The following is a 25,412-nucleotide window of genomic DNA, read 5'->3' as shown; positions in this document are numbered from 1 at the left end:
CCCTATTTCACAAAAATGAGTTCAAAATGGGTCACATACCTAAATGTAAGGTCTAAAATTAGAGGGATGCCTGGGTGGCTCAGTGGTTGAGTGTCTGCCTTTAGCTCAGGTCATGATCCCAGGGTCCTGGGATCGAGTCCTGCATCGGGCTCCCTGCAGGGAGCCTGATTTTCCCTCTGCTTGTGTCTCTGCCTCTCTGTGTCTCTAATGAATAAATAAATAAAATCTTTAAAAAGGGGGGGAGGATCAAAGAATTTGAAGAGACATTTCTCCAAAGAAGATATACAAACAGCCAGTAAACACACGAAAAGATGGTCAACATTATTAATCTTTAGGGAAATACCAACCCAAACTATAATGAGATAACACTTTATACCCACTAGAATTGGCTAGAATCAAAACAGACAACAAAAAGTGCTGACAAGAATGTAATATGGAGAAACTGGAACCGTCCTATTAGGGAATTGCCAATGGGAATAAAAAATGGTGCAACCATGCTGGAAAACAGACTGTTCCTCAAAAAATTTAAGAGTTACCATATGACCTAGCAATTCCACTCCTAGGTATACAGCAAGAGAAATGAAAATATATGCCTATTCAAAAACATGTACACAAATGTTCACAGCAGCATTATTCATAATAACTAAAAAAGAGATATTCATATGTCCATCAACTGATGAATTTGAATAAAGAAACTAGAATATTATTTGGCAACAAAAAAGAATGAAATACTCTACAAGTTACAAAATGGATAATGTCTGAAAGCATTACGGTAAGTGAAAAGCGAGTTACAAAAGACCACATATTATATGGATCCATTCTACGTCTTGAACAGGCAAGTCCCTTAAGAAAGAGAATAGATTAGTGGGGTTACATGGGCCTAGGGTGGGACTGGGGATGGGGAGTGGCGGCTAAAGGGTGAAGGGTTTCTTTATGGGGGGATGAGAATATTCTGAAATATTAGGTTATGGTGATGGTTGTTGCACAAGATACAGAGAACCACTGAAGTGCTCTCTCTAAGTGGATTTTATGGTAAGTTAGACTACATTTTAATAAAGCTACAAAAAATAAGGAATTAATAAAAAGGTACTACATCTCCTCTGTCTGGTTATTTGCAGTAGGTGCCACCCCCATTCTTCCCAACTCCCCCTCTTTATGCCTGCTTCCTCCCCATCAGCTACTGACCTCCTCTCCAGCCCATCACATCACTGCAGCCCTCCAGAGGGGGCCAACCTTGTAAGCAACACTCAGGGGAGTGGCTGAGCAGTGTCCCCAAACTACAGACTTGGCCATCCTCCCCTCAGAAAGCTTACCTTAATAACTTAAGCAGTGAAACAGCAGAACAGGAGTTCCAAGTTACCAAACCCTGGGATAAGGGGTAACTACAGCAAATAGCTCCCAAATGCTCCCTAGGTATCAAAGTGTGAGGTGCACCAACACCACTTTTATTGCTTCAGCAGCAGGTAGCTATTACTACACTTACTCTGACATTTAGTATTCATTAGGTACCTGCTGTGTTCCAGATGCTGGTCATATCTCAGTGAGTAAGAAAGACAAAAAGATTTTAAAGACCTCTTAATCATGGAACTTATAAACAAAATAAGATAAATGACTAAAGCCTAAAGAATGTTAATTGGTGACAAGTGCTATGAAGAAAAAACAGGAAATGATGAGAAGGGAACATGGGGGAGAAGGGAGGTTACAATTCAAAGTATGGCCCCTCGAACGGACCCTTTGAGTGAAGACTTAAAGGAAGGCAGGGTCGTGGCACATGCTATCTGGGAAAGAGGATTTCTGGCAATGGTGTCAAGTGCTCAAGTCCCAAGGCAGGTACCGGTATGTGCAGGAAAGACCAAGAGGCCCAGATGGGAGAGTGGTGGCGGCTCAGTTGAGATGAGAGGTGGCCCAATCCTATTAGAGGTCACATAAAGGCCTTCTTTCTGTCTTCCTCAGGGAACACAGAACTGCTGGAGGAACTGCTGGAGGTGTTTAGCAGAGTGAGGAAAACAATGGCTGGGGACAGAGCCTGGGCCCTTCTGTCCTATCACCTCTGGGTAAGAACTGACTGTTCCAAGGGCAAACATCTGACCCAAAGGAACTGGACCAATCACTGATGAAGCCAATCAAAATTCATCTCCTCTCCAAAATCTGACCTAAACACAAGAGGTTGAATTAGCCAGTGTTGGGACTTACACAGTGATAGAGCGCCAAGGTGAGGACAGCTACTTCCCTGCCACGTCCACCTGACCAGAAGCCAGCCTGAAATTTAATGCTGCAAACCCAAAGGGAATAGAGACAAGAAAAGGCAGCCCCAGAGAAGGGGGCAGTGGGGGGTCGGGGGAGAGGACCCTGCCGCAGAGGACAGGGATCCATGGGACTCTGCAACCTCCCAATCAATCTCCTGCCTTGGCTTCTTATTCTTAGTGTAGGTTTCTCATCCTTATGATGAAAATCCCTGGCGTAGACAGGGAGCTATATTTTGTTATCCAAGTACCAAACGTGGGACTGAAAAGGCTGTCTGCTCATGGCTCTAAGGTTAACCCAGTAACTCCTGAGAGAAAGGACAGGCCGTACAGAGGGGCAGCTGGAGACCATGGTCTTCCACCCAACCCCCACTTTCCACAGCTGTTGTTGGGAATATTATACAATGCCCATAAGCAAAAACTTATCAGAATTCAGCAAGGTGCAATTTCAGTTACTTCATCCTTTTTTAAATTTCCTCATGTGTCAATATCAATGGCAGAACTTTCAGAATATTCTGCAAGGCTAAAAAAATACATCTAGTGATATTAGGTTGTTACTCTTTTAAAACAAAGGTAATTAAGCTGTGAAATATTTGCTTTGAGTAAAGTAGGTTCTGGGTATTTGAAGGTCCTGGAAGCTCTTATCACAGGCAGGCTGCAGTTTTGTTCCTTGTGGGCAACAGGGCCAGAGCTAACTGCTGTCCGCCCCCAGCTTCAATCTGGGCAGCATGCCAAGACACCAGACAATTCCCTGGAGAAAGGTAGTGATTAATGCTTCTCTGTCAACTCTAGACTGAACTTGTTCTGAATGGCTGCTTCTGATCTGAAGCGGCACAGAGAAGGGCAGAATGATCATAGAAAGGGCTCTCAGCCACCACAAGCCGCAGCAGCCAGAAGTGGTCTGCAGTAATGTACCTACTACGTGGGACTCCGAAGCTGCTCATCTCTCATTAGGTTGTAAATACCACGACCCCAATACAAGCTCATCTCCTGTGAAGTCACCAGTTTATTGAACACGTCAAGTGAAGGTTTCCATAGCTACTGACAAAAATGCACCACTCCTACAGCACTCCAAAGACATGAACCAACCAAGGCTCCCTGTCACCCTTGGAAATGGAATGCACCTCAGATGTTCTCTTAATATCTCGGCTAAAGCTGGGGAAGTGGCAGGGATTAAAATCTCAGCCCTTGTCCTCCACAGGACACTAACCTCTTCATGCTAGTAACTCTTATCAGGTCACAATCAGGTCATAATTTTCTTAGGAATTAGAGTTAAAAAAAATCCCCGTGTTCCATCTGTAGCAGTTTCAAAATAAATCTTTCTTCATGGCATGAAGGTTAGTACTAATCTCATGTGGTCATCTGGTTTTCTTACCCTTCTTTTCTCTTTATTGCCATTTCCCTTTACAACAATTTCAACCCTGCATCCCTGCTGCGTGTTTTTGTAAGAACTTGAAAGCCAAGCAATAAATACACTTCTCAAATAGGACAGAAGAATCTAGAATCATTCCAAATCACCCAATGATTACTTGCTGAATGTCTGTTTTACCCATTAGACAGCAAGTCAGTGAGAGAAAGAGTGAACACACAAACGGGTGAACCAATGAATGAATAAACAAACAGGTTTACTGTTGAATTAGCTGAAGGGCACAAAGCTCTTAGTGTGGCAGAGATACAAGGGGTCCTTGGGTGGCCTGTAAACTTTCTAGTAGACAATAATCTCTTTTCAGAAGCAACAGGAATGGCTTTCGGATCTCCCTGTGGGATGGCTTACTCACAGGCAGAGCTAAGTTATCTAAGTGCACACAATAAAAGGTGAGAATGGGTTCCATGTTAATCTATTTCCCAAATGAGATCTGACCTAAATAGTCCCTAAAATTTTAAGAATCTAAGTAAGATTATAAATTTTTATATCTTATCTGAGTATTAAAGTGCAGATATGTCCACATTGTGTGTGAATATCTTACACATCACTGACACAAAAATCACAAAAGAGAAGGCAGTAATACACAGCACGTCTTCCTATACAGGTATTCACAAAGGATATATGTGTCCATCGGATCTTATTAATGTCATTAAAATCTTTGCACAGAATCAACAACAGGAAACCTGGACATTTATTGGTTTTGAATGTGATTTTATAACTGACTTTCAGTGGGGACTGTGGAATGGACTTCACACCCTCTTTTGGGGGATCCATTATGTATTCTTCCAAAACAACAACAACAACAACAAAGACAACCTTGAAGGCGAAGATGTAGTTTCCCTAAGGTAGCTGGTAAGACTCTCTGCTTACCATCTCTGCCAGCGAACTACAGAATCGCTGCAGTCATCATGAAGGCACTCACCAGGGTGACAATGGCACATTCAGCTGTCAGCTGAGCAGCACTGAACAGTGTCCGAACAAACCGGTAAATCTGTTTCTGCTCGGGGTTGTGTTTGTCATAATCTGGTGGCACTTCGGATTTCTGGGGAAGGAAAGAGTTTCAGATGACTGGCCACCCAATAAAAACAAAAGAGAAATAATTAAACAACATCAGGAGGAGATTACCGAAAGAGGGTGAAGGTTTTCATCAAAAATATCTAAGAGCATCCTTCCATCTGGGTCCCTGGTGGGGAAAATAAGAGACAATAGAGTTTACTTTCTGCAAGAATGCCATTCAAAATAAGATAAAAATATATTTTGATTTGACATATTTCAAGAAACTAAAGTCAATGTTAAATGTAGGAGATGCTATTGGTTATCCACAAGTAATTTTCTTATGTATAATATTTAACCATTTTTGTCTGAACAGTCTATGAAACAAAGGTTATAAACCACATTTAGTTGAATTAACCTAAGCAAAAATATTGAGATTTTCATTTTCTGAGTATTCAAATGAACCAAATCTAAGCAAGTGACAAACTTCTTTAAACATTTTGCTTCTCAGCAAAGGTGGATGGATATGCTTAAACCATCCCTATACAGTAGTTGAATGGAAAGAAGTTTGATAAAAATGAACATTCAGGATGTTCTAGAAAGTAATTTGGAGTTTTCAGAACATACAACTTAAACACTTTGTTAATTAAGAGTTTCACAATTTTATATTGAAAAACAAGAGATGATGTGTAGAAAAGCTTAACTCAGTAACCCATAAACCTATAAAAGAATGGTTGGTTGCTACTAGGCCAGAAAATGTCATTTAACGTGGTGACAGTACCTTGAGTTTGGTTGGGCTCTACAGAGACGAACTGCACACTTCACCAGCAAAGCTCTGCTTTCATCTGTTTTAGGTCATTTGACTTCTGCCTAAAAATGGTTCTTTAAAAACCAAATTTGGAAACTGGTGCTTTGGTAACAGCATATAAATTCCATAGTCTGTGCTTCCAAAGTCTATTAGGCTTGTGAATATCAGAAGGGTATAGACCTGTCCCTAACATATACCTTTCATAGTAAACACCACAATTTCTGCTCTATAAATTTACTGCCTGCATAAAAATAATATAGAAAAAAGAGCTTAAGGGGATCCTTGGGTGGCTCAGCGGTTTAGCGCCTGCCTTTGGCCCAGGGCACGATCCTGGAGTCCCAGGATCGAGTTCCCGCTTCGGGCTCCTGGCATGGAGCCTGTTTCTCCCTCTGCCTGTATCTCTGCCTCTCTCTATATATATGTCTATCATGAATAAAAAAATAAATAAATCTTTTTCAAAAAAAAAAAAAAAAAGAGCTTAATTGAACAGCTAAGTTTTTATTACTCTATTTATACAACAGGAATTATTTTTAAAGCTTTGGGCATTCATACCTGTGTTCATTTTCACTAGCCTATGGGAATACAGCCAATAAAGCTTTAGATGAGCTGTAGTAAAAGAAAGGACTAGGCAGGACCTGATAACAGGGTCTGAAAACAAAGCTCCTTCTGGGTGCACTCAGTTACACTTCCTTTTATAATGACCTGGTTATGAAGAACCAGTTGGTTCTCATCTCACTAACAACCTCTGCAAGATATTCGAGGTGCTGTGTAAAAGACAAAACCTGGCCCTGCACCCCATTTTCTTGGGCAGTTCAGCCCTGATCAATATTCCTGATGAATAACAGACCCTTAAAAGCCATTCAGCATTCTAGAGAAATACTCACCAGAAGTAAGTTTAAAAATAAAAACAGGATGAAAAATATAAAATGAGGATTAAGAATTTAAGCTAAAATGACTCTGGAAGAAAACTGACTCCTCTGAGAAATGAATTTTCCTTTCACTTTCATTGAAAGCTATGTATCCCAGGGCACCTGGGTGGCACAGTTAGTTAAGCATCCTACTCTTGGTTTCAGCTCAGGTCATGATGTCAGGGTCCTGGGATCGAGCCCCACTTTGGGCTCCACACTCAGCATGGAGTTTGCTTGAGATTCTCTCTCCTTCTCCTGCCCCTCCCACTAGTTTTCTCTCTCCCTCAAATAAATACACAAATATTTAAAATATAATAAAAGGAAAGAAAGCTATGTATCCCAGAGGCACCAAGGTGGCTCAGTTAGTCAAGCGTCCAACTCTCAAGTTTGGTTCAGGTCATGATCTCAGGATTGTGAGATCAAGCCCCATGTCAGGCTCTGCACTGGGTATGGAGCCTGCTTCAAATTCTCTCTCTCTCTCTCCCCAACACCCCCACCCCTGTGCAAGCCCTTGAAAGCAAGCAAGCAAGCGAGCAAGCAAGCAAGCCGGCTAGCTATGTATCCCAGCTGAGTAGCAGCCTCTCTATCAAGCTACTGTATCTATCACCAGCTCCAGAAGTGAGGCCAGTATGACTGATTGAGAAGAAAATCTACAGGGTCATGCCACCTCTTCCCAAAGATCTTCAGGTTATAATCTGTGGATTTATCATGCTTGTTTCTAAACACTTGCTTTTTTAGTTGGATGTTCTCCACTTCTTCTCACTAACTTTTGGTCAATTTATCACCATTAACCCACTAGATTATATGATTAAAAGTCTCAGTATATTGTTTGGGTTCAATCCTCAATTCCCCAGTTCATTAGCTGTGCTATCTTAGGCAAATTATTTAATATCCCTGTGCCTCAGTTTCTTTACCTCTAAAATAAAGATAACGTATCACCTCATGGTACTGTTTTTAAAAATAAATGAGATAATGCATATAAATAGCTGATCAGGGTAGTCAGTGCTTAATAAAGCTGGCTCTTATTATTACCAGTTATGGCTACAAAATAACTTTGAGATCCACTGCAGTCTAAGAACTGAGAAATCACTTAGAGATGCTAATGCAAAATTGGTCTGAAAGAACATCTGAGTTTCACTAATGGTATTACGTTGTTATTTAAGACTTAAATTTTTAAAAGTTTGAACTGTTATCTGAGAAATGGGCAGCAAGACAAAAATTTGCACTTTCACTGATACACTATTCTGGTCAAGGTTCAAAGTTCCACAATGCTACATTTTCTAAATTCTTAAATCTAAATTCTCAAACCCCACAATGAACTATGAATCACAATTACAATGCAGAAAAAGGTCATTACAGAGAATACCTTTCCAGGTGTTTGCTTCCAGGTGTTTGTGTTTTCTCATAACACTGTTCATCAGAAGTTCCCCTTTGCTGACCTACCACAACTCTCCAACTGCCCCTTTGGTAAACAGACTAAAGGTGATGTAGCCCCCACCCATTGAGATCCATGCTAACCAAGAGGTGGCTGTGCTTATTCCCAGAACTGGTTCATATTTATTGTTATATAACATATGAAAATGTCACATTAATCAATGAAATTTGACTACAATGAGTGGCTTTGTTCTTATGAAAATGAAGAAGGAATGCTTTGCAAAGAGCCAATAAAAGGTTATCACCAACAATAAATTTGCTATAGATTATGTATGGTCAAAACCCGAAAGATTCTACACTCAGATTATTTTGTAAATGTCTTTTGTTTTCTATTGATTAATAAAAAAAACTATATATATGTGGAAAGGATGAATTACAGGGGTGGCTTATAAAATAAAGTCACTTTAGTACTCTAATCAGTGCCTAATGTTCAAAGCAAAAGTTCGATGCATAAAAAATTGGCAATGAATGTACTTTTAAACATTTATGTTGAAATAAAATGTTTGAGGCAAATTTTTAAAGTGATTTTTCCATGATTCCGTTTCAATTGACTTCTTAAATTAACTAAGTTTGTCTCTAAACACACTTATATCAGAAGTCTATTTCTACAGGAGTTTATGTCTAAATTTACGCCAAAATTTCTTCTACTAACTTAAAACTATAAACATTTTTTCTCATGTTGACGTTGCACACAGTAAAATTTTAAAATAATATTTTATAAAAGAAAGACTGTTTAAGCAAATTATACAGAAAATCATCGAGGTGCCTGAGTGGCTCAGTGGTTGAGAGTCTGCCTTTGGCATAGGGTGTGATCCCAGGATTGAGTCCCACATCGGGCTTCCTGTATGGAGCCTGCTTCTCCCTCTGCGTAAGACTCTACTTCTCTCTGGGTTGCTCATGAATAAATAAATAAAATCTTAAAAAAAAAGAAAATCAAAAGTGAAAAGGAAGCTGAGCATTATCAAGAAGATTTGTTCTAAGGGGTGGTGGAAAGAGAGGTGGGTAGGGGGTTGGGGTGACTGGGTGATGGGCACTGAGGGGGGCACTTGACAGGATGAGCACTGGGTGTTATGCTATAGGTTGACAAATTGAACTCCAATTAAAAAATATACAAAAGAATTAAAAAAAAAAAAGATTTGTTCTGTTTTGCGGACTTCAAATACAAATACCCATTTGGTTTCCTCTGCTTGAGAAGCAGTTCAGGACTTACCTGGCAAGTTCTCGTAAATTACACGAACTCTAGAAATTCCATGATAACATGAGTAAAGAGTATAAAGACTGAAGCAACTAGAACATAATAGGAAAAAAATAGGAAAAACATAACAGGAAATAACGCGTAACATTTTTAGCACAAAATTAATCATCCACATACCTGTTTTTGATGTGGTAATATATTGCGAGAGCTACACTGTAAAATAAAATGCAGAGTTCAACGTTTTGTAAGCATGCATATTCAACATGTTATATCATCTGACCATAAATATTTAAACTTAAGTAAAAGTCAAATAATCCACCTGAACCCATTTAATTCAGAATACTGATCAAGTATTCTTCATAGCAAGTCAATCTTGTACTCAATCCCAGCAATCATTAAATCTTTTCCAGAAATACCAAAATTTCAAGAAGTATTTAGAAACAAATTCTCTTTCTACTCAAAATTTTAAGCTTTCTTCACTTGTAAAATACAGGCACTACGTGAAACAGGTAGTGCAAATCAAACATCATTGGAAATTTCCAACTTAGTACCTCCTAGTCTAGAAAAAACTGTGGCTTATTTATAACTACCAGAAAAATGTGAGCATCACCTACAGTGGTTTGCTATTTTTTTCTCTTAAATCAATAACCTCTCGGCAATCCACTTACCTTATTCATACACTTGTTGAACTGTAACTCGTAGTTAAAATTTTATTTTACATTTTAAAAGATCTGAATTTAATGAAGACACTCCCCTCACCTGAATACTTTTTCTCAAATAATGTTTTTCTGACTTTAAAAAAATGCATTATATTCATATTGTAGAACTTTTGGAAAATACAGTAAGTATATTAAAAAAAGTAAACGCAAAAAAAAAAAAAAAAAGTAAACGCTGGGCAGCCCAGGTGGCTCAGCAGTTTAGCGCCACCTACGGCTCAGGGCGTGATCCTGGAAACCCAGGATCGAGCCCTGCGTCGGGCTCCCTGCATGGGGCCTACTTCTCCCTCTGCCTGTGTCTCTGCCTCTCTCTGTGTGTGTCTCTCATGAATAAACAAACAAAATCTAAATAAACAAACAAATAAAAATTTAAAAGTAAACCCTTTGCCCAAAGATGACTACTATTTTTGAGATATATAAATATCTATTCCTATTGATAAATTTTATGTGTAAACAGGTTTGTGTATTACTTTTATCTTACCACTAAAATATGCTTTAAAACCATGATTTCAAATGGCTGATTATATTCCACTCTAGAGTTGCTGAAATAATTACCTAATCCCCTGCTACTGAACACTTGTTTCTAATATTTTGCAATTATAATTAACACCATATTGATATCCTCATGGATAAAGATTTGTGCAACCTGGGACTATATTATTTCTATAAGAAAACAATTACAGAATATTTTCTGTATTAATTAAAGTCATTAATAATTGTAAGGCTCCCCAGATACACTGGCAACTATTTTGTAGAAGTGTGCCAGTGTTCTTCCCCATCAGTCTGTTGCAACCTCACCCTTTGCTGACATTTACCTTAAATATTCCGAAAAAATGTCCTCCAATCGGAGACGTAAATTAAGTACTTGTTTCAACTCAGGTGAGTTCCTATGATCACCTATCAAGTTGGCAGGGTTATTCATGTTAACTGGCCAATAATACTTTTTAAATTTCCTCTTCTGTAAACTGTCTAAATCAATCCACTATTTTTGTTTCACTTTAAAATTTATTGAAGAGAACAAAATGTATTTTTTAAGCTTCTAAGACTATTACTTATTTCGCTGTATCAGATTGTGTTCTGGGTACTCAGAGCACAGAAACTGCCATCCTGGCATCAACATCCAGGTAGAGGGCTCAGTCCTAAACATTTCAGCTTACTTAGCGCTGGATTCCAAAGAGCTCAGAGGCTCGCCTATGACTTCCTATGACAATACAAGAAATCTCTTGTCTCTAGACCTATTCATTATATGATTTCAGCTAAGTGTTAAACATCTTCACGAGCAATGGCAATATGTTCTCCTCCTCCTAACATCTTCAAGAGCGTCTAAGGTGAAGGAATTATAACTGGAGTAAAAGGTCTTCAGAATTAAAAAATAATAATACTATCTTCAAGCATACATTAACAGTCCTGTGAAGAAAGAAAGCAGGCTATCAACTCTATTTCTTAAATGAGAAAAATTCAGGTTCAGACACTGGATACCAGGATCTCTGACTGGTATAGAGGTTTGTTTAATTCATTTAACAGGCATGCTGTGATGACTGTTTTCTATTCTAATGTCAGATTTAAATTGATGTTTCATGACTGTGTTTGGTGTAGTAACTAGCTTAGTCACTTGGACTGAGAAAGAAGATGGTTCTTGCCTTCTTTGTGAGGGAGCATGACACACGAAAAATATCTCTGGGCTGGGAGTCAGAACAACCTGGGTCTAAAACCTGGCTCCTAGGAGCACCTGAGTAGCTCAGTTGGTTACGCATCTGCCTTCAGCTCAGGTCAGGATCCCAGGGTTCTGGGATCAAGTCCCACACTGGGCTCCCTGCTCAGCAGGGAGTCTGCTTCTCCCTCTTCCTCTCACCACATTTGTGCTCACTCTCTCTGTCACGCTCTCTCTCTCAAATAAATATATAAGATCTAATAACTAAAGCAAAACAAAAAAACCCACCTCCTTCATTTATTAGAATTCAATCACCTCTGAACCTACATTTCCTCATCTATAAAATTAGGACTATTCAACCTATATTAGAGAACCGTTTTTATAACCAAACGAAATATATAAAAGTGAAAGTTCTAAAACAAAAGTCATTATTATGGTTATTATATAATAATTATAACAATTATAATTCCATCCCAAGAGGTGCTTTGCTTCTGCAAATTGAGTGAAAATCTTGAGGGCCCCAAAGTCACCATCTTCTGAATCTCCTGAGCCAAAAGCAAGGTTGGACATTATCATGGCCTTAACCTTCAGGAAAAATAGAGCCACAATGTAGGACAATTTCCACTCAAGGCTATATCCCAAGAAGTAAGAAAACAAAGCTCAGAATTCACATATAGCGTAGCTCCACGGCCAGTTTAGTTGGTTATCTTGAAAGAAGTGACTGCTCAGGGCAAAGAGCAGTCAGTGGAAACCAGTCCCACACTTTGGGCTTCAGAGGCCTAGTCAATTCTGCTACGTCCTCAGAAAATGGTGAGATCGTACCAAAGATGGGCTGGAGTCAAACCAGAAGTATATTTGGAATAAAGGGTTTGCTCAACTGCTTTTGCCACATAGCTGGGAATAAAGAAATGTTTTCTTGACGAAGAAAACAAAACAGACTTGTGACTGCTGGCCCTCTATGTGACCTCTTAGCTAGAGCCAACCTAGCAAAGCATGCAACAAATCCTCAAACCTTTGAAGACCAAGAGGTGGTGTGTTCTGGCAACACAGAGAAGCTGAACCAGAGGTTTGGAGGCAGGTGGGTAAAGCAGCTGCTCTCCAACACTCAGGGCCCAAGGACCATGGCAATTTAGTCAACAGTGTGAATGGGGCTACCCCCGGCCCTCCACCCTGTTCTCTAATCTCATTCCTATGCCTGTCACAGAATCTTGGATAGGGGGAATGGAGATAAGCTGCAGAGGCATGGGGGGTTGGTTTGCAAATGCTAAATTCATACCACAGCTGTTGGCATTTAGGGGAAAGATGGGAAAATCAAATTCTCAAAAAAGAAATTTTGCCCATGAAAAGAATGAGCACAGAATGCCCAAACTTGTTATACTTAAAACTTTTCATTTACTGTTAGAATAGCACTCAACCCTCCATGCATTCCTCAACTAGAATTTGTAAATATGTTTGTTCATTTTGGCAACCCACAATTTACAGAAGGGTTTTCTTTTAAAAATTTGGTTAGAAATCGACGTTTAGAATTCAGAGGATTTTCTTGAAGAAACAGGGATTTATACTTGTTTTCAGGAAGCAAGTTCAGCCCACAGATACTCACCATGTCCACAGTGAAGCTCAAGAATATTCATGGTTTTGGTATTTTTAATGTCTTGGGGGAGAGGACCAAGAAAAGGGCTTGGATTTAGGGAAAGCAGAAAAAGCAAAAAAGGAGACCAGGAGTTTCCTTCTGATAGGCAGAGGATAAGTTTTAGCACAACTTAAGAACAGAAGGGCACCCGGATTTAGCTTCTTCCGAGTATCCCCTTCCCCTTACACCATCATAGACCCTGGCTAAAGCTCACTCAGCCTGCTAACATCTTGAAATGTTCCTTACTCCTTGGCTCCTTGATTATAACCCAGCCAAGTGTGAGATACAGGCATTTACAGGGAAGGATTCTGATGGTACTACTTTAGTTAGGGTCTACCCTGCTACCAGGCTCAAAATACACATTTTTAAAAAGAAGGCACTTCTTAAAATAAATGAACCACTGACTGAAGGAATTTCAGGTAGCACAAAGAAAGTGTCTTTCAGATCAGGTAAGTCATAGTATCTACACTGAATGTTTTGTTTCAATAGTCTACTCGTTAACTGGGCCAGCTTTTCAGCTTTTTCCTCCATGTATTAACCTATAATTTAAAAGTTTCACATGAACTCTGATGGGGAAGGGGAGAGCAAGTGTCAACTTACACCAGGAGTTGTCACCCTTGGCTGCCTACTAGACTCTCCTAGGGAGGGTGTCAAAAATCCAGACACCAGATCTGTAGGGCAGGACATCAAACATCAGCATGCCTTCCAGCAACCAGAGGACTCAGGGTGTAGCCAGGGCTTGGAACCAATGATTTGCACAGCAGCACATTTATAAACTTAGGTGACACTGAAATATCAAAGTGTTAACCAGTTTTCCCATCAGGCTCCTAAATGTCTATGTCACAACCAGTGGCAATTTTAAGTTATCCAAGGGTGAAGTGTTGAGCGACTGAGTCGGATCCATTTGTAAATCCCAAGAGCTCTGGCTGGCCCTGAAAGCGAAGGTGCCCTCTGCTCCACTTGGCCTCCCTTCCTGCTGAAGAGGATCCCAGGATTAAAGAGAAGTTAGCAGCTTTCATTCTGGGGTCTCTGGAACTTGTGCAGATGTCAACAGCTGCATGGTATATATATCTTCAGGGCTTTCCACTCCTCTCCACAATTACTAATGATTTACTCTAGGAAATACTTCCAAGAGGTACTGTACTTCCTATTTTGTGGCAGTAAACTATGGCCCAAAGGCAGGAAGTGGCTCAGTCAAGGTTATGTGGAGCAATAACATGCAAACCTCTTCTGAGCTCTAAACATGGACTGTCTGGGTCTATGTCCCCTTGTCATTTATCAAGCCCTTAAATGCCACAATAATAAGGGAAGAAGCCACATTTCTATTTAGATCTTAGAAAACGTGCAACTGTTCAGGAGAGAAGGCAGCTTCCCTCAAGTGGGCCATCTTCCATCTCGCCCTGGGAGTGGATGCTGTCCAGGAGTGGATGCTGTCCACAGAAGACTGATCCAGTCCCTGCTGCCTGACCAAGACTGTGATTTATTGTCACATATGGTCATACTCAGAAGAGGGCTTCTAAGCCTGAAAACATGGCCCACTGAAATGAAAGAATATTTCCTATTTAGAAATTTAAACACGGACATCATACACGAACTTAGACTGCTGTTAAATGTGTAATTTCTTGAACACATATAGCACATCACGTTTTCTGTGATCTCTGTCAAAGGCCATTATTATCACAATGCTAATGGGAACATTTCAAAAAAAAAAAGTGTTTCTTCTCTCCTACCTTCCATTTTAAATTAAGGAAACTAAAGCCTAAAAAGGAAAGGATTTTATCCAAAGACCCCTCTTCCCCCTGTAAACCCCACTTTAAAACAAAGTTCCAAAGAGAAGGGTCTTACCCCAAACCTTCCCTGTTGTTGAGAGAGCCAAGATCAGAGCTCAGATCTCCTGATTCTGGGCAAACACATTTTCACTGTCAGGCCTGCTTCCTACTGTAGCCCTGCGTCTTAAATGGGACCACAGAAGCCCTGCCTTATTTCAAAGGTAAAATAATAGTAGAGTAATTCTAGAATGGCTTTAATAAAAAGTGGGAAGGTAGAAAATATGCATAGAAATCAAATAATGTTTTCATCTACGTTTAAAATAATTTTTAGATTTGGCGTTTTATGTAAATGGTAATGTGCACAAATATTTGAACACTTCACATTTAAACCAAAATCACATTTTAAAGAGATTTCCTCAATTGTCAATGGCCTCCTCCAGCCCAATCTTACCACCCAGACCCCACAACCAACCAGTTAGCTGTCAGGTTAAGGAACAGAAAAAGCATTCAGTTAGGCAAAAATGTGTATACCCACCATTTAATTGTATACTTGAGGTTTGGTTGACTGACTGTGCTATCATCTAGGAAAATAGTGGAGCAGGAGCTGTATTTCCTCGCTATTTGTCCTGGAGGATGCTAGAAAACAAGGGCAATAAGACAATAACAATTAAATGGGACTCAAAATTCTTCCAAGAAACACCATCCCCTTAAACTTGGGATCAGACCACAGAGGAAAAATGTCTTACACAAGAAATTTTAATACTACCTGCAAGAACAGTACAAACACACTTTCTTCATACAATGAAATCCCTCCTACATGTACAAGTCACCAGCACTGCTAGTCCCAAACCTCCTTCCCTGGGAGAACAGCACTCTCCTTGCAGAGTCCACACAAATCACCCAGCCTGGGGCCTGTGTGAAACAAGAAGTACACTCCTTGTTACACCAGTGAAAGCCCCTTATTAGGGCAGCATCTTGGTTTTATGCATCAAAATGAAGGTAAGAGACAACTGTACCCATTCTCCCTATCCCTGAGGTACAGCTGATTTGGAGGCCATGGAAAATGCAGCCAATGTAAATTTAGATCTCCTGGTTAATCAGCTTGAATTTCAGGAGGCGAAGTTATAAAGACAAAAGTATTGCTTTGCTAGGGGCAAAATACATTTTAAAGAGGAAGACTATCTGATAATTTTGAAAATACAATCCCTGGATGACCTTCAGGTAGTGCCTGCTCCATCTTATGACTGGTTCTTTCACAAATGTATAAATGTTGAGCTCTCTGAGGCACCTGAGAACTGAGAACTACTTTTGAAAGGTACTGGTAAAGAATACAGAATTTATATTATGCACTGATGACACTAAGTAGATTTTTGGCAATATGTGGGCGATATGATTAGTAGACATTGCTCCAGATAATTTTTATTCAAAAGCAAGTTAGGGGAAAAAAAATAAAATAAAATCACCCAAACAAGCTTCCATTTACCTGGTGCTATGTTGACCATCTAAGTGGCATTTTCAGCGACCAATCCAAATGATCTCTTTAGGGCTAATAAAATTGCCTGCCTCAACTGCGCACTTGCAACAAAATCCTTAGTGTTTACACTTTACTAATGTAAAGAAAGCCTTAAATAGTCAGAGACCAAATGCCCCCATTCCACACTTTAAAATATACTTGTTTCAAAAGGTTTCCTCTAAATTAAGTTATGAAAACAGGCAGTAGCCTGAGAAATACAAAAAGGATGTTAATAAACAGAATCTCCCCTCAAAACTAAATAAAAAAGTAAGTCACTATTTTAAGTACCCAGTTCCTTAGATCATGGGTAGAGGGCACCGCACTACTGAAACATTCTAATCCTCCCTAGCACTGGTTTATAAATAGCATGTGGGTCAGAAGGAAATAACCAAAGTCAGGAAATTCAGTTCTTGGGCTTTCCTTCTTAAGCTCGCACTGTTCTGTGCCTGTGTAAGGAAAGGGCACAAAGAAAACTTGCAAAGTTCAAGTTATAATTTGAATGTCAATTTTAGATGGCATTTTCACATCTATCAAATCAATCACAACATTCTCATTAAGACATTCCAAAGGCACTACAAATATTTTTTTCTTTTCTTCAGCTCTTCTAGCAATCATATATGTCACACAAAACACTAAAACTCAAAACATAAGATAGCTATTAATTCAGGTGGCAAGCTTTCGAAGGTCTTAATGAAAGTTTCTCCATGGGTGCAAAATCTACTACAAACAAAATCTCAATAGACACTATATTTAACACAAAAATTCAGTAATTAACTGATGTGTTAATGAATTTTTAGAGACATGGTATAATCCCAACAATGCAGCTAGATGACAATTCTAATTCACTTCTATTTTGTGTGGTTTCAATTATTCCCTCTGATACAAATTTCTCAGGATTGAAATGTGATGGGAACTAAACCTAAGAAAACATGGGCATGGGAGTCCAGGAAAGGAGATGAGGAACACACACAAGTGAACATAATCTACATCCCTTCACAGTCTAAGGAACTCCCTCCGTGAGCCCACAGCTACATACGTGTACCCTGGGCACACACAATCCCTAAGGGTCAGAGGGTTATTAGAAGGGTGGCAGCCTCCCAGCACTCGGGGCTGGTGTGCCAAAGCCCTCAATTTGCCAAGGGAACACCAACTAAGCTTTCATATTATACAACAGGTTCTAAACAAAATACAAATCCTTGGTATTAAGTTATACAGATTTTTAGTCACAGAGTGCATCACTCTAAAACACAGTATTTGGGTGTTAAGTCACTTGTTTAATGTCAGAACTACAAGATTCAGAGAATGTAAACTTCTCTGGATCTGAAATCTACATCACTAAAAAGGCTCAAATAATCAGAATCCTGTAGCAGAAAAGCTCTTGATTCCAGGGTTGCTCTCCTGCTTTGGTTTCTGTTTTGAATGGTTCCATGTAGCAGAGGGAAGGGAGAGCCAGCCCAGGCCCCAACACCTCTCAACAGGCACCAATGTGTGTCCTGCAACACAGACAGCTTGAAACTCTGGCCCTGCCTCTGAAGCATCAGAGACACATGCACGCACATTCACAGAAAAGCATGTTCTCATTTGTTCAATATTTTGAATAAGCACATGGTACGCCAGTTTTAAGACTACATAACATAATAGTACATTGATTTAGTTGTCCCATGGTTCTAGAAAGTCCAGAGGCTTGTACATGTGTGTGTCTGGCAAAGCTAAAACCTCCCAGTTAGGTTTCAGTGTTTCTGCATAAAAAACATGGCAAAAAAAAAAAAAAAAAAAGAAGAAGAAGAACATGACATGGCCATCTGATGCACTGGTAACAGTAGTGAGGAAGATGGTGTTGCAGGTGTGAAGCGGATTCAGCCATGACTAAGAGCTGGGCAAGTTACTCAGCCTCCCTATCTGCACGTCACCTCCCTGTCTGCCACAGAGATGACAGGGTCACATGAGGAGCAGATGAGTTAAGATTCATTAAGGGTGCTAGCAGTGCCAGCACAAGGGAAGCATTCTAACAGTACTTGTAAAATAAAAAGTATACTAAACAGGTAAAAAAAGTGATAGGAATACTTTTTATGCTAATGTCTGTTTTACATATGAGAAGTATACAGAACAAAATACACCTAGGATAGTATCTGACTGGAAAAGGACAGGTACACTGCCTTAGACAGACAGTAGTCTTGGTAAATGTCAACCATGAATGGCTTGGACAGGGAGCAGAGAACAGTCCAATTAATGAGAAGTCCAATGATGGATTTTAAGGAAATAAATGCTCTAAACTATTATTCAAAATATTTTAAGAAAATAAAAGTTTCTATCTTTGAAATGTGTATATTTTACAAATTAAGTAATAAATATGTGGAATAAAACTTTAGAACTGAGTGAACGTCATCAAGTCCACCTATTCACGTGATGCCTACAGTATAAAATAACCTATTATTTACACCCAGATCCATTAACACACAACTGTTGGACTGTACATTTAAGACGCTTTCATGGAGGAATTATCATGTGTCCCAAATACCAAGATTATCCCTTCCTGTAATTTCAATTAGATGTCTGTCAGATACAAAGACATGTAGATACACACACACAACCACACATACACACAACCACACACACACACGCAATCCAAGTGCAGGACAAAGAGAAATGAGGGTACAGGGATAAGACTTGTCACTGGACCCTCCAAATGACCAGAAATCCTTCTCCCAACTACTTGAACCCCCTGCCTTCTCAGATCACTCTGACCTTCCCTGGGCAGCATGCATCGCAGAGAACCCATAGACCGTCAGGTAGCAACCACTCGCCTTACTGCTGCTTCCTCCTTGTCAAAGGAACGTACCTGGAGTACTGCTTCCCTCACTCCAGGGGAAGATCTAACATTCTCCAGGCCAGGGCTAGTAAATGACTCCGCTTCTTCACATTTTCTAGAAGTCGGCTCACCCTTCACATTCAATACACCCATTCACAGAGAACTCCAAGCTACTGTGATGAGTCCTTTCCATTCCTAGCTCTCTCCTAGTCTCCCTCTATCTCTCTGACTACTCAGTCCCTGTTTGTGGACTGAACTTCTCAGTACTCCCTGGAAGGTGACAGTCTTTTCTTCTCCCTGTATGCAGTCCTCCTGGGGACCCATTAGCTCAACATCCTTCTGCTCTCCTTTGAATCCCAAATCTCTCCTCTTTGGCCCCATCTCTCTTCCAAGCTCTCCACCTAAATGTTCCTCATAGGCACCTCAAACGGCACACTAATCTCTTCTTCCATTCAATTTTAATGGCTTAAAACAAAAAAATCCACAAAATATTCTTGAATATTGTGTCTTTCCTTTGCTCTCCTTGCATCAAGTACTATTGAACCTACCTGCTAAACACATTTCAAAAGTATTTTCCTCTACATCCCTCCAGCCACTAACTGGTAAATGAATGGCCTCCATCACTTCTCACTGTATTACTATAAAAGCCTAGGCTCATTCCTCTCCAAACCAGTCTTCCTCTGATGCTGTGATCTTCTTACAAAGCCAATCAAATTACCCCCCCACCCCCACCCCGCTTAAATGATTCAGAGGTTCTCCACTGCAGGGCCGGGACACTCATCAGCTCTTTATCTCCCCAGGTCACCACTCCCTTCTTCCTTCCACATACACTACACTTTGACATAATTAAATGCTGACATGATGCCAGTAACAAATTTTATTTAACGGTCACCAAAAAAAAGCCAACAGCATTCTGGATATTTTATATGTGTTCACTTACAGCTCACAAAACCCTCCAGAATTCTCATTTTGCAGATAAGTCAAGGAGGTCAGAGAAATTAAGTACTATTTCTGAGGTCAAATCTAAGACACCAGAGTTCACATTTGTGAACACATTTGTCTGACTCCAAAGTTCATGCCTTCCTACCAACAGCAAGGAGAGTGCCATGTATTAACAACCTGGCAAACAGAAGCTCCTGGCCCTTGCCATTGGACAGAGAAATAACAATGACATGAGCACAGGACCCAAAGTCCTGGTTCTCTTGTGGTCCTGCTAGGAACCAGTTCATGTGAATGAGACATTCCAGTTCAGGTGAAACAAGATTATGGCTGAAGTTTGAAGTAATAGAGTTCAGCATATAGTTCTGCCACTGATCAGCTGTGTAACCTCGGGCAAGTTAGTTACGTAGGATGATAACAAGCCCTGGCTTGTCCTTGAATAACCAATAACAGCATCCCTTTTCACACTTATAGTGTCCTGGTTTGGGCAATAAATTATAAGGTTCCCATAATGCTTTACCTCCCCAAACTTCAGTGTCTTCATCTGTAAAATATGGAGAGTTGACCCACCCCTTATTGTGATGCTGTGAGGGCTAGCCCAAGATAACACTTGGAGTGCTGAGCACATGGACATGTTCAACGAATATTATTAAGTCACTTTAACACCTAATCTCTGTGCTTTAACTTCCCATTTTCAATGGTTGGACAAAACTGACCTACTATTTCTTAGGGTTTGTTAGTATCAAATAAAAATTAAACATTAGAAAATATGAGGTAATATTAGTAGAGGAAAAAAGTTGTAAAAGTTTGAAAAAAAAATGATAAAATCTCCAAAAACGAAAGTTCCCCACCCACCCACCCCCTTTTTTTTTTTTGGATCCCAAGGAGAGCAAACCATGCTGATCTGCATGGAGAGGGATAGTTTCCCAGAGCACAGAGAAATGAAATTTGTACAAGTATTTCTTTATTAAGCATTAGCTAAAAGTCTGATTTGTATAAAATACATGTGGAAAGAGCACAGGAGAGGAGGAAAAAGAGGCTGGGTTGCCTACTGCCAGCACCTGCCACCACCTGAACACTCATGGTATGCAGTCTCACGAAACCATGAAGGCAAGTGTGGTAGTTCCCTCAATAGATTAAGAAAGTATCTTTGCCCAAGTCACATAGCCAATACAGAGATTCTGTGCAGGTCCCAAGTCCATTACAAACTGAGGGCACTTATCTATGAAAGCAGAAGCACTCAAGCTCAGAGCAGAGCTATGAGAGAGAAGAGCTCCACCAGCATCCTCCAATACCACCACAGGCCTCAGACAAAATGACAAAAGAACAAAACAAACGAAAGATACCTCATCTTTGATTTCACGATATTAACAAACTAATATTCCATGGGAAGAAAAAGGGAGACTGAACAGCTTTTTGCAGGATCAATTTGTTATAGCAGGGAAAGACTATAAGTTCTGAAAGACTAAAGAACTAAAAGAAAAAGCAAATATCCATGGAATTAAGAACAAAGGAGGACAAAATCATCAATTCATGAAAGTAGAAAATAAACCAACACTGGATTTCAAGAACATAAACTGGGCAAATGCCAAGACTGAGGTCAAATCTTGCTCTGTGAATCATGCATGCTGTCACTACAAAATAATTACATTCATTAATACACTTCAATCCCAGGTCTAATGTTGATTTTATTACGGCTCAGTGCACCAACTCTACATCGAGAAGTACTTTTTCTCATTAAATTTCTGGTTGTGAGGCAAAATCCAGAAATATAATCTTTTAGGCCTGGCATTATGTGAGGTGGAGAGGTTTTCCTGGTAGCACTGAGGGTGTGCGGTGCTGCCCTGGGCCTTCCACCCCCTGAGGAGGCTTCTGGTACAGCAACTAGCACAGGGTTTATGCCTCAGCTCTTTCTGCAGCTACAGAAGAAACAGTTCACTTTCCAAATAACATGTTTCCATTACTTAATTTTTTAAAGAGATTTTCTTTATTTATTCATGAGAGACACACAGAGAGGCAGAGACACAGGCAGAGGGAGAAGCAGGCTCCATGCAGGGAGCCTGATGCAGGACCTGATTCCAGGACTCCAGGATCACAACCTAAGCTCAAGGCAGACGCTCAACCACTGAGCCACCCAGGTGTCCCTCCATTACTACATTTCTTAAATGCGATGGCATATACAGTCCAGGCTATATTTTTTGGGATAGAGTGGGGCGGGAAATGAGCAAATTCCAGAATCCTGAGGGTAAAGTAGGGTGGACGCTTATTCAATGTAGGCCTTAAATTTTTTAATCTACAGAAAGACTCAAAAATAGGTTAAACCTGCCTCAGAATGTAAGAAACTCAAGTTTCTTTCCTACTTTCTTTGAGCTCCCTCTTCTAATTAGGAAACTGTCACAGAAGCTCAAATATGCACAATACAAATGTTCAAAGGTCCAAATACATCATCTCCACTGCCATTCATAATGATCCTGTGGGTAGTTCCAGAAAGTAAGCCAACTGCACTTCTCTTTAAGGGTGACAGAATCAAAGCACTTGATCAAGTCACCAGGAACCAGGCATCACAAAGTGGAGATTTTTCAGAACAATAAGAATTCTGGCCACCTGACTCCTAATAAAATATTCTTGCTACACCATCTTGTTCTTAAGCAATATCCCTTCAAAATTCTCAATGAATGCAGTCATAGTTATATAGGTAAAACGTTTCTGGTTCCAGAAGATCATTTCTTCTTTTGGTAAAAGTTTAAAAAATAAAAAGGAAGAAAAGAAAAAATAAGAGTTGTGATTTGAAGACACAAGTAGCTTATTGTTGATGAGAGTTTAAAACTGAATTCATTGGACTGAAGATGCAATATTAATAGCCAAAGACCAGCTACTTTGGAAAACGTTTTGGCAATTCCTCAAAATGCTAAATACAGAATGACTGTATATTCCAGTAATTCTACTCCTAGGTATATGCCCAAGAGAAATGAAAATATATCACTACACAAAAACTTGTACAAGAATGTTCATAGCAGCATTATTCCTAACAGTCAAAAGGTGGAACAACCCAAATGTCTATCAACTGACGAATAGATAAATAAAATATGGCCAAGCTAGATGATGAAATAGTATTTTCCATAATAATAATAGTATTTGCCATAAAAAGGAATACACTACAGTATGGATGCACCCTGAAAACATGCTAAGTGAAAGAAGTCCATCATAAAAGGCTATATTGTAGGATTAGATGAAATGTCCAAAAGAGACAAATCTATAGAGGCAGCAAGCAGAGTAGTAGCTGCCAGGAGTGGGGGTGGTGGTGGTGGTGGTGGTGATGAAGAACACAGAACACAGAGTGACTGTTAATGAACACAAGATTTCTTTTTGGGGTAATGAGTACGTTCTAAAATTGACTGTGGTAATAGCTGCACAACTCCATGACTATACTAAAAACCATTAAGTTGTATACTTTAAAAAGGTGAATTTTATGGTATGTAAACTATCTCAACAAAGCTATTTTTTAAAATAAAAATAGTTAAAAACCAAAACTAAGAAAAAACCTGATGGGATAGACTAGAACTGGAATTTTTACTGTATCAGTACAAATTAACAATTTCTAGTTATTAATTTACTAGTTATGTTTGCTGAATGGGCCAGCTAGGAGCACTGAACTGACACCCCAGCAGCGATGAGTACACCTGAACTCTAGGTCTGGGTTTCTACTACTGCTTGTCACTGAAAAAGAAAAAAAATCAGAGAAATGGCTGATCCCAGGGCTGACCTAGGGAGGTACAAGGTGAGCCTGTAATATCCTACTATGCTAAAAAGCAAGAGAGTGCTAAAAAAGAAAGAGAGAGAGAGAGACAGAGACAGAGAGGCATACCACAAGAACACAGAGCCAGTTTGAAAAGACTGCCATTAGACAAATCTAGGGAAATGTGAGTATCAAAACAATTAAGCACAGGAACAGCTATAAATCACTGATAAAACAGAAATCCAGAAGTCCATACTAAAGATGGATGGATGGTAGGATGGGTGGATGGGAAGAAAGGGTTTCCCCTGAGGGCAGAATGATGACTGCCAAAGGGCTGGGAAGTTAGCATTCTGTATTCAAAATATAAATATTGGTTTAAGCAAGAATGATCAATAGATGCTAAATCTGGGGTTGGAGGTAAGATGCAAGATATTTGTTTGCATAGTCCATAGACTGCTTATTAGTTGGCAGGGGAAAAGCTTTTAAAATACGGGGTAGAGAATTTGGACGGCACCTTGCAGGGTGATCAAAATCAACATTGCCAATGAAGTCAGAAGAATATCCTGTCTCCAGATTTGAAACACAAAGCAGCGCAAGGAGCATTCCATTCAGGCTGTAAATGTTCTCCCAGTTCCTTCAGACAAATCCAAAACAGGAAACATTCTGTTAAAAAAAAAATGGGGTGCCTGGGTGGCTCAGTCAGTTAAGCATCTGACTCTTGGTTTCAGCTTAGGTCATGATCCCATGGCTGTGAGATCAAGCCCTGCATTAGGCTCCATGCCGAGTGGGGAGTCTGCTAGAAGATTTTCTCCCTCTGCCCCCATCCCAATGAATAAATCTTTTAAAAACCAAACAAAAAACACCTAGCCCTGTATTCTTCAACAATGTTAGTGTCATGAAATACACGGAAAGGCTGAGGATCTCTCCAGATTAAAGGGCACTGAGGGGCACACCAACTAAGTGTCATGTGTGATCCTGGATTGAGAGCAGTACCAGAGGAAAACAGGCTACACAGGACATGATGAGGCCACTTTAACACAGCTGCATTATAGACAATTAAAAAGAACTGTACCAATGTTTAATCCCTGATTTTGATAACAATATTGTAGTTACACAGAGAATACCCTTGTTCTTAGGAAATACACAGTAAAATATTTAATACTGTACTTTAAAGGGAGTGATGCAGGTAATTCCCACACAATTCAGAGAAAATATATAGGATAATGATCAGAGGATGAGTAGAATCTGGATAAAAGGTATATGGGAATTTTTTGTACTATTATTATTACAACTTCTAGAAGTTTGAAATCTTTCAAAAAAGTTAAATATATACATATATACATGTAAAAGTTACACATGCTTCTCTATAACTACCTAACACATGTAACACATAAAACTTTATATAATATACATATGTGTAAAAATATTTCTATAAAGTAAAAGAACAGGGTGGGAACCTCTGCTCAAAGGGCAAGGGGTAGAGAGTTTGCTTTCTAAAGAGCTTTTCTTGCAAAGTTCTTGCTCCTTCTCAGACCTCCTGTTTTTCCTTTGCTTTCTCTACTCCAGAAATCCCTAAGCAAGATGCTAAAGTTGAAACTGAGGTCAAGAGAGTGAGAAGTGAAAAATAAGATGACACAGTAAA

The 25,412-nt window shown here is 39.7% G+C and overlaps 1 protein-coding gene and 1 long non-coding RNA gene across 10 annotated transcripts in view; one reads left to right on the top strand and one right to left on the bottom strand.

The window, feature by feature from the left end:
* The window catches only part of CCNY (cyclin Y), a 335,063-nt gene that overhangs the window by 40,377 nt on the left and 269,274 nt on the right, over window positions 1–25,412 (bottom strand). For all 9 annotated transcript variants that reach the window (XM_077896652.1, XM_077896657.1, XM_077896651.1 and 6 more), the window contains 4 exons: window positions 15,309–15,409; window positions 9,185–9,220; window positions 4,795–4,852; window positions 4,592–4,711 (listed from right to left, as the gene is read on the bottom strand). In XM_077896652.1, coding sequence (XP_077752778.1) covers window positions 4,592–4,711; window positions 4,795–4,852; window positions 9,185–9,220; window positions 15,309–15,409 — 315 coding nt within the window. The remainder of the gene's footprint in view (window positions 1–4,591; window positions 4,712–4,794; window positions 4,853–9,184; window positions 9,221–15,308; window positions 15,410–25,412) is intronic.
* Window positions 1,959–4,730, top strand: LOC144313620 (uncharacterized). Its single transcript, XR_013379219.1, has 2 exons — window positions 1,959–2,054; window positions 3,036–4,730. It is a non-coding gene; the product is annotated as an uncharacterized LOC144313620 (long non-coding RNA).

Source organism: Canis aureus, chromosome 5 (genome assembly GCF_053574225.1).
Source record: "Canis aureus isolate CA01 chromosome 5, VMU_Caureus_v.1.0, whole genome shotgun sequence".
NCBI classification, from domain to species: Eukaryota; Metazoa; Chordata; class Mammalia; order Carnivora; family Canidae; genus Canis; species Canis aureus.
This window is presented reverse-complemented; position numbering and strand designations above follow the sequence as displayed.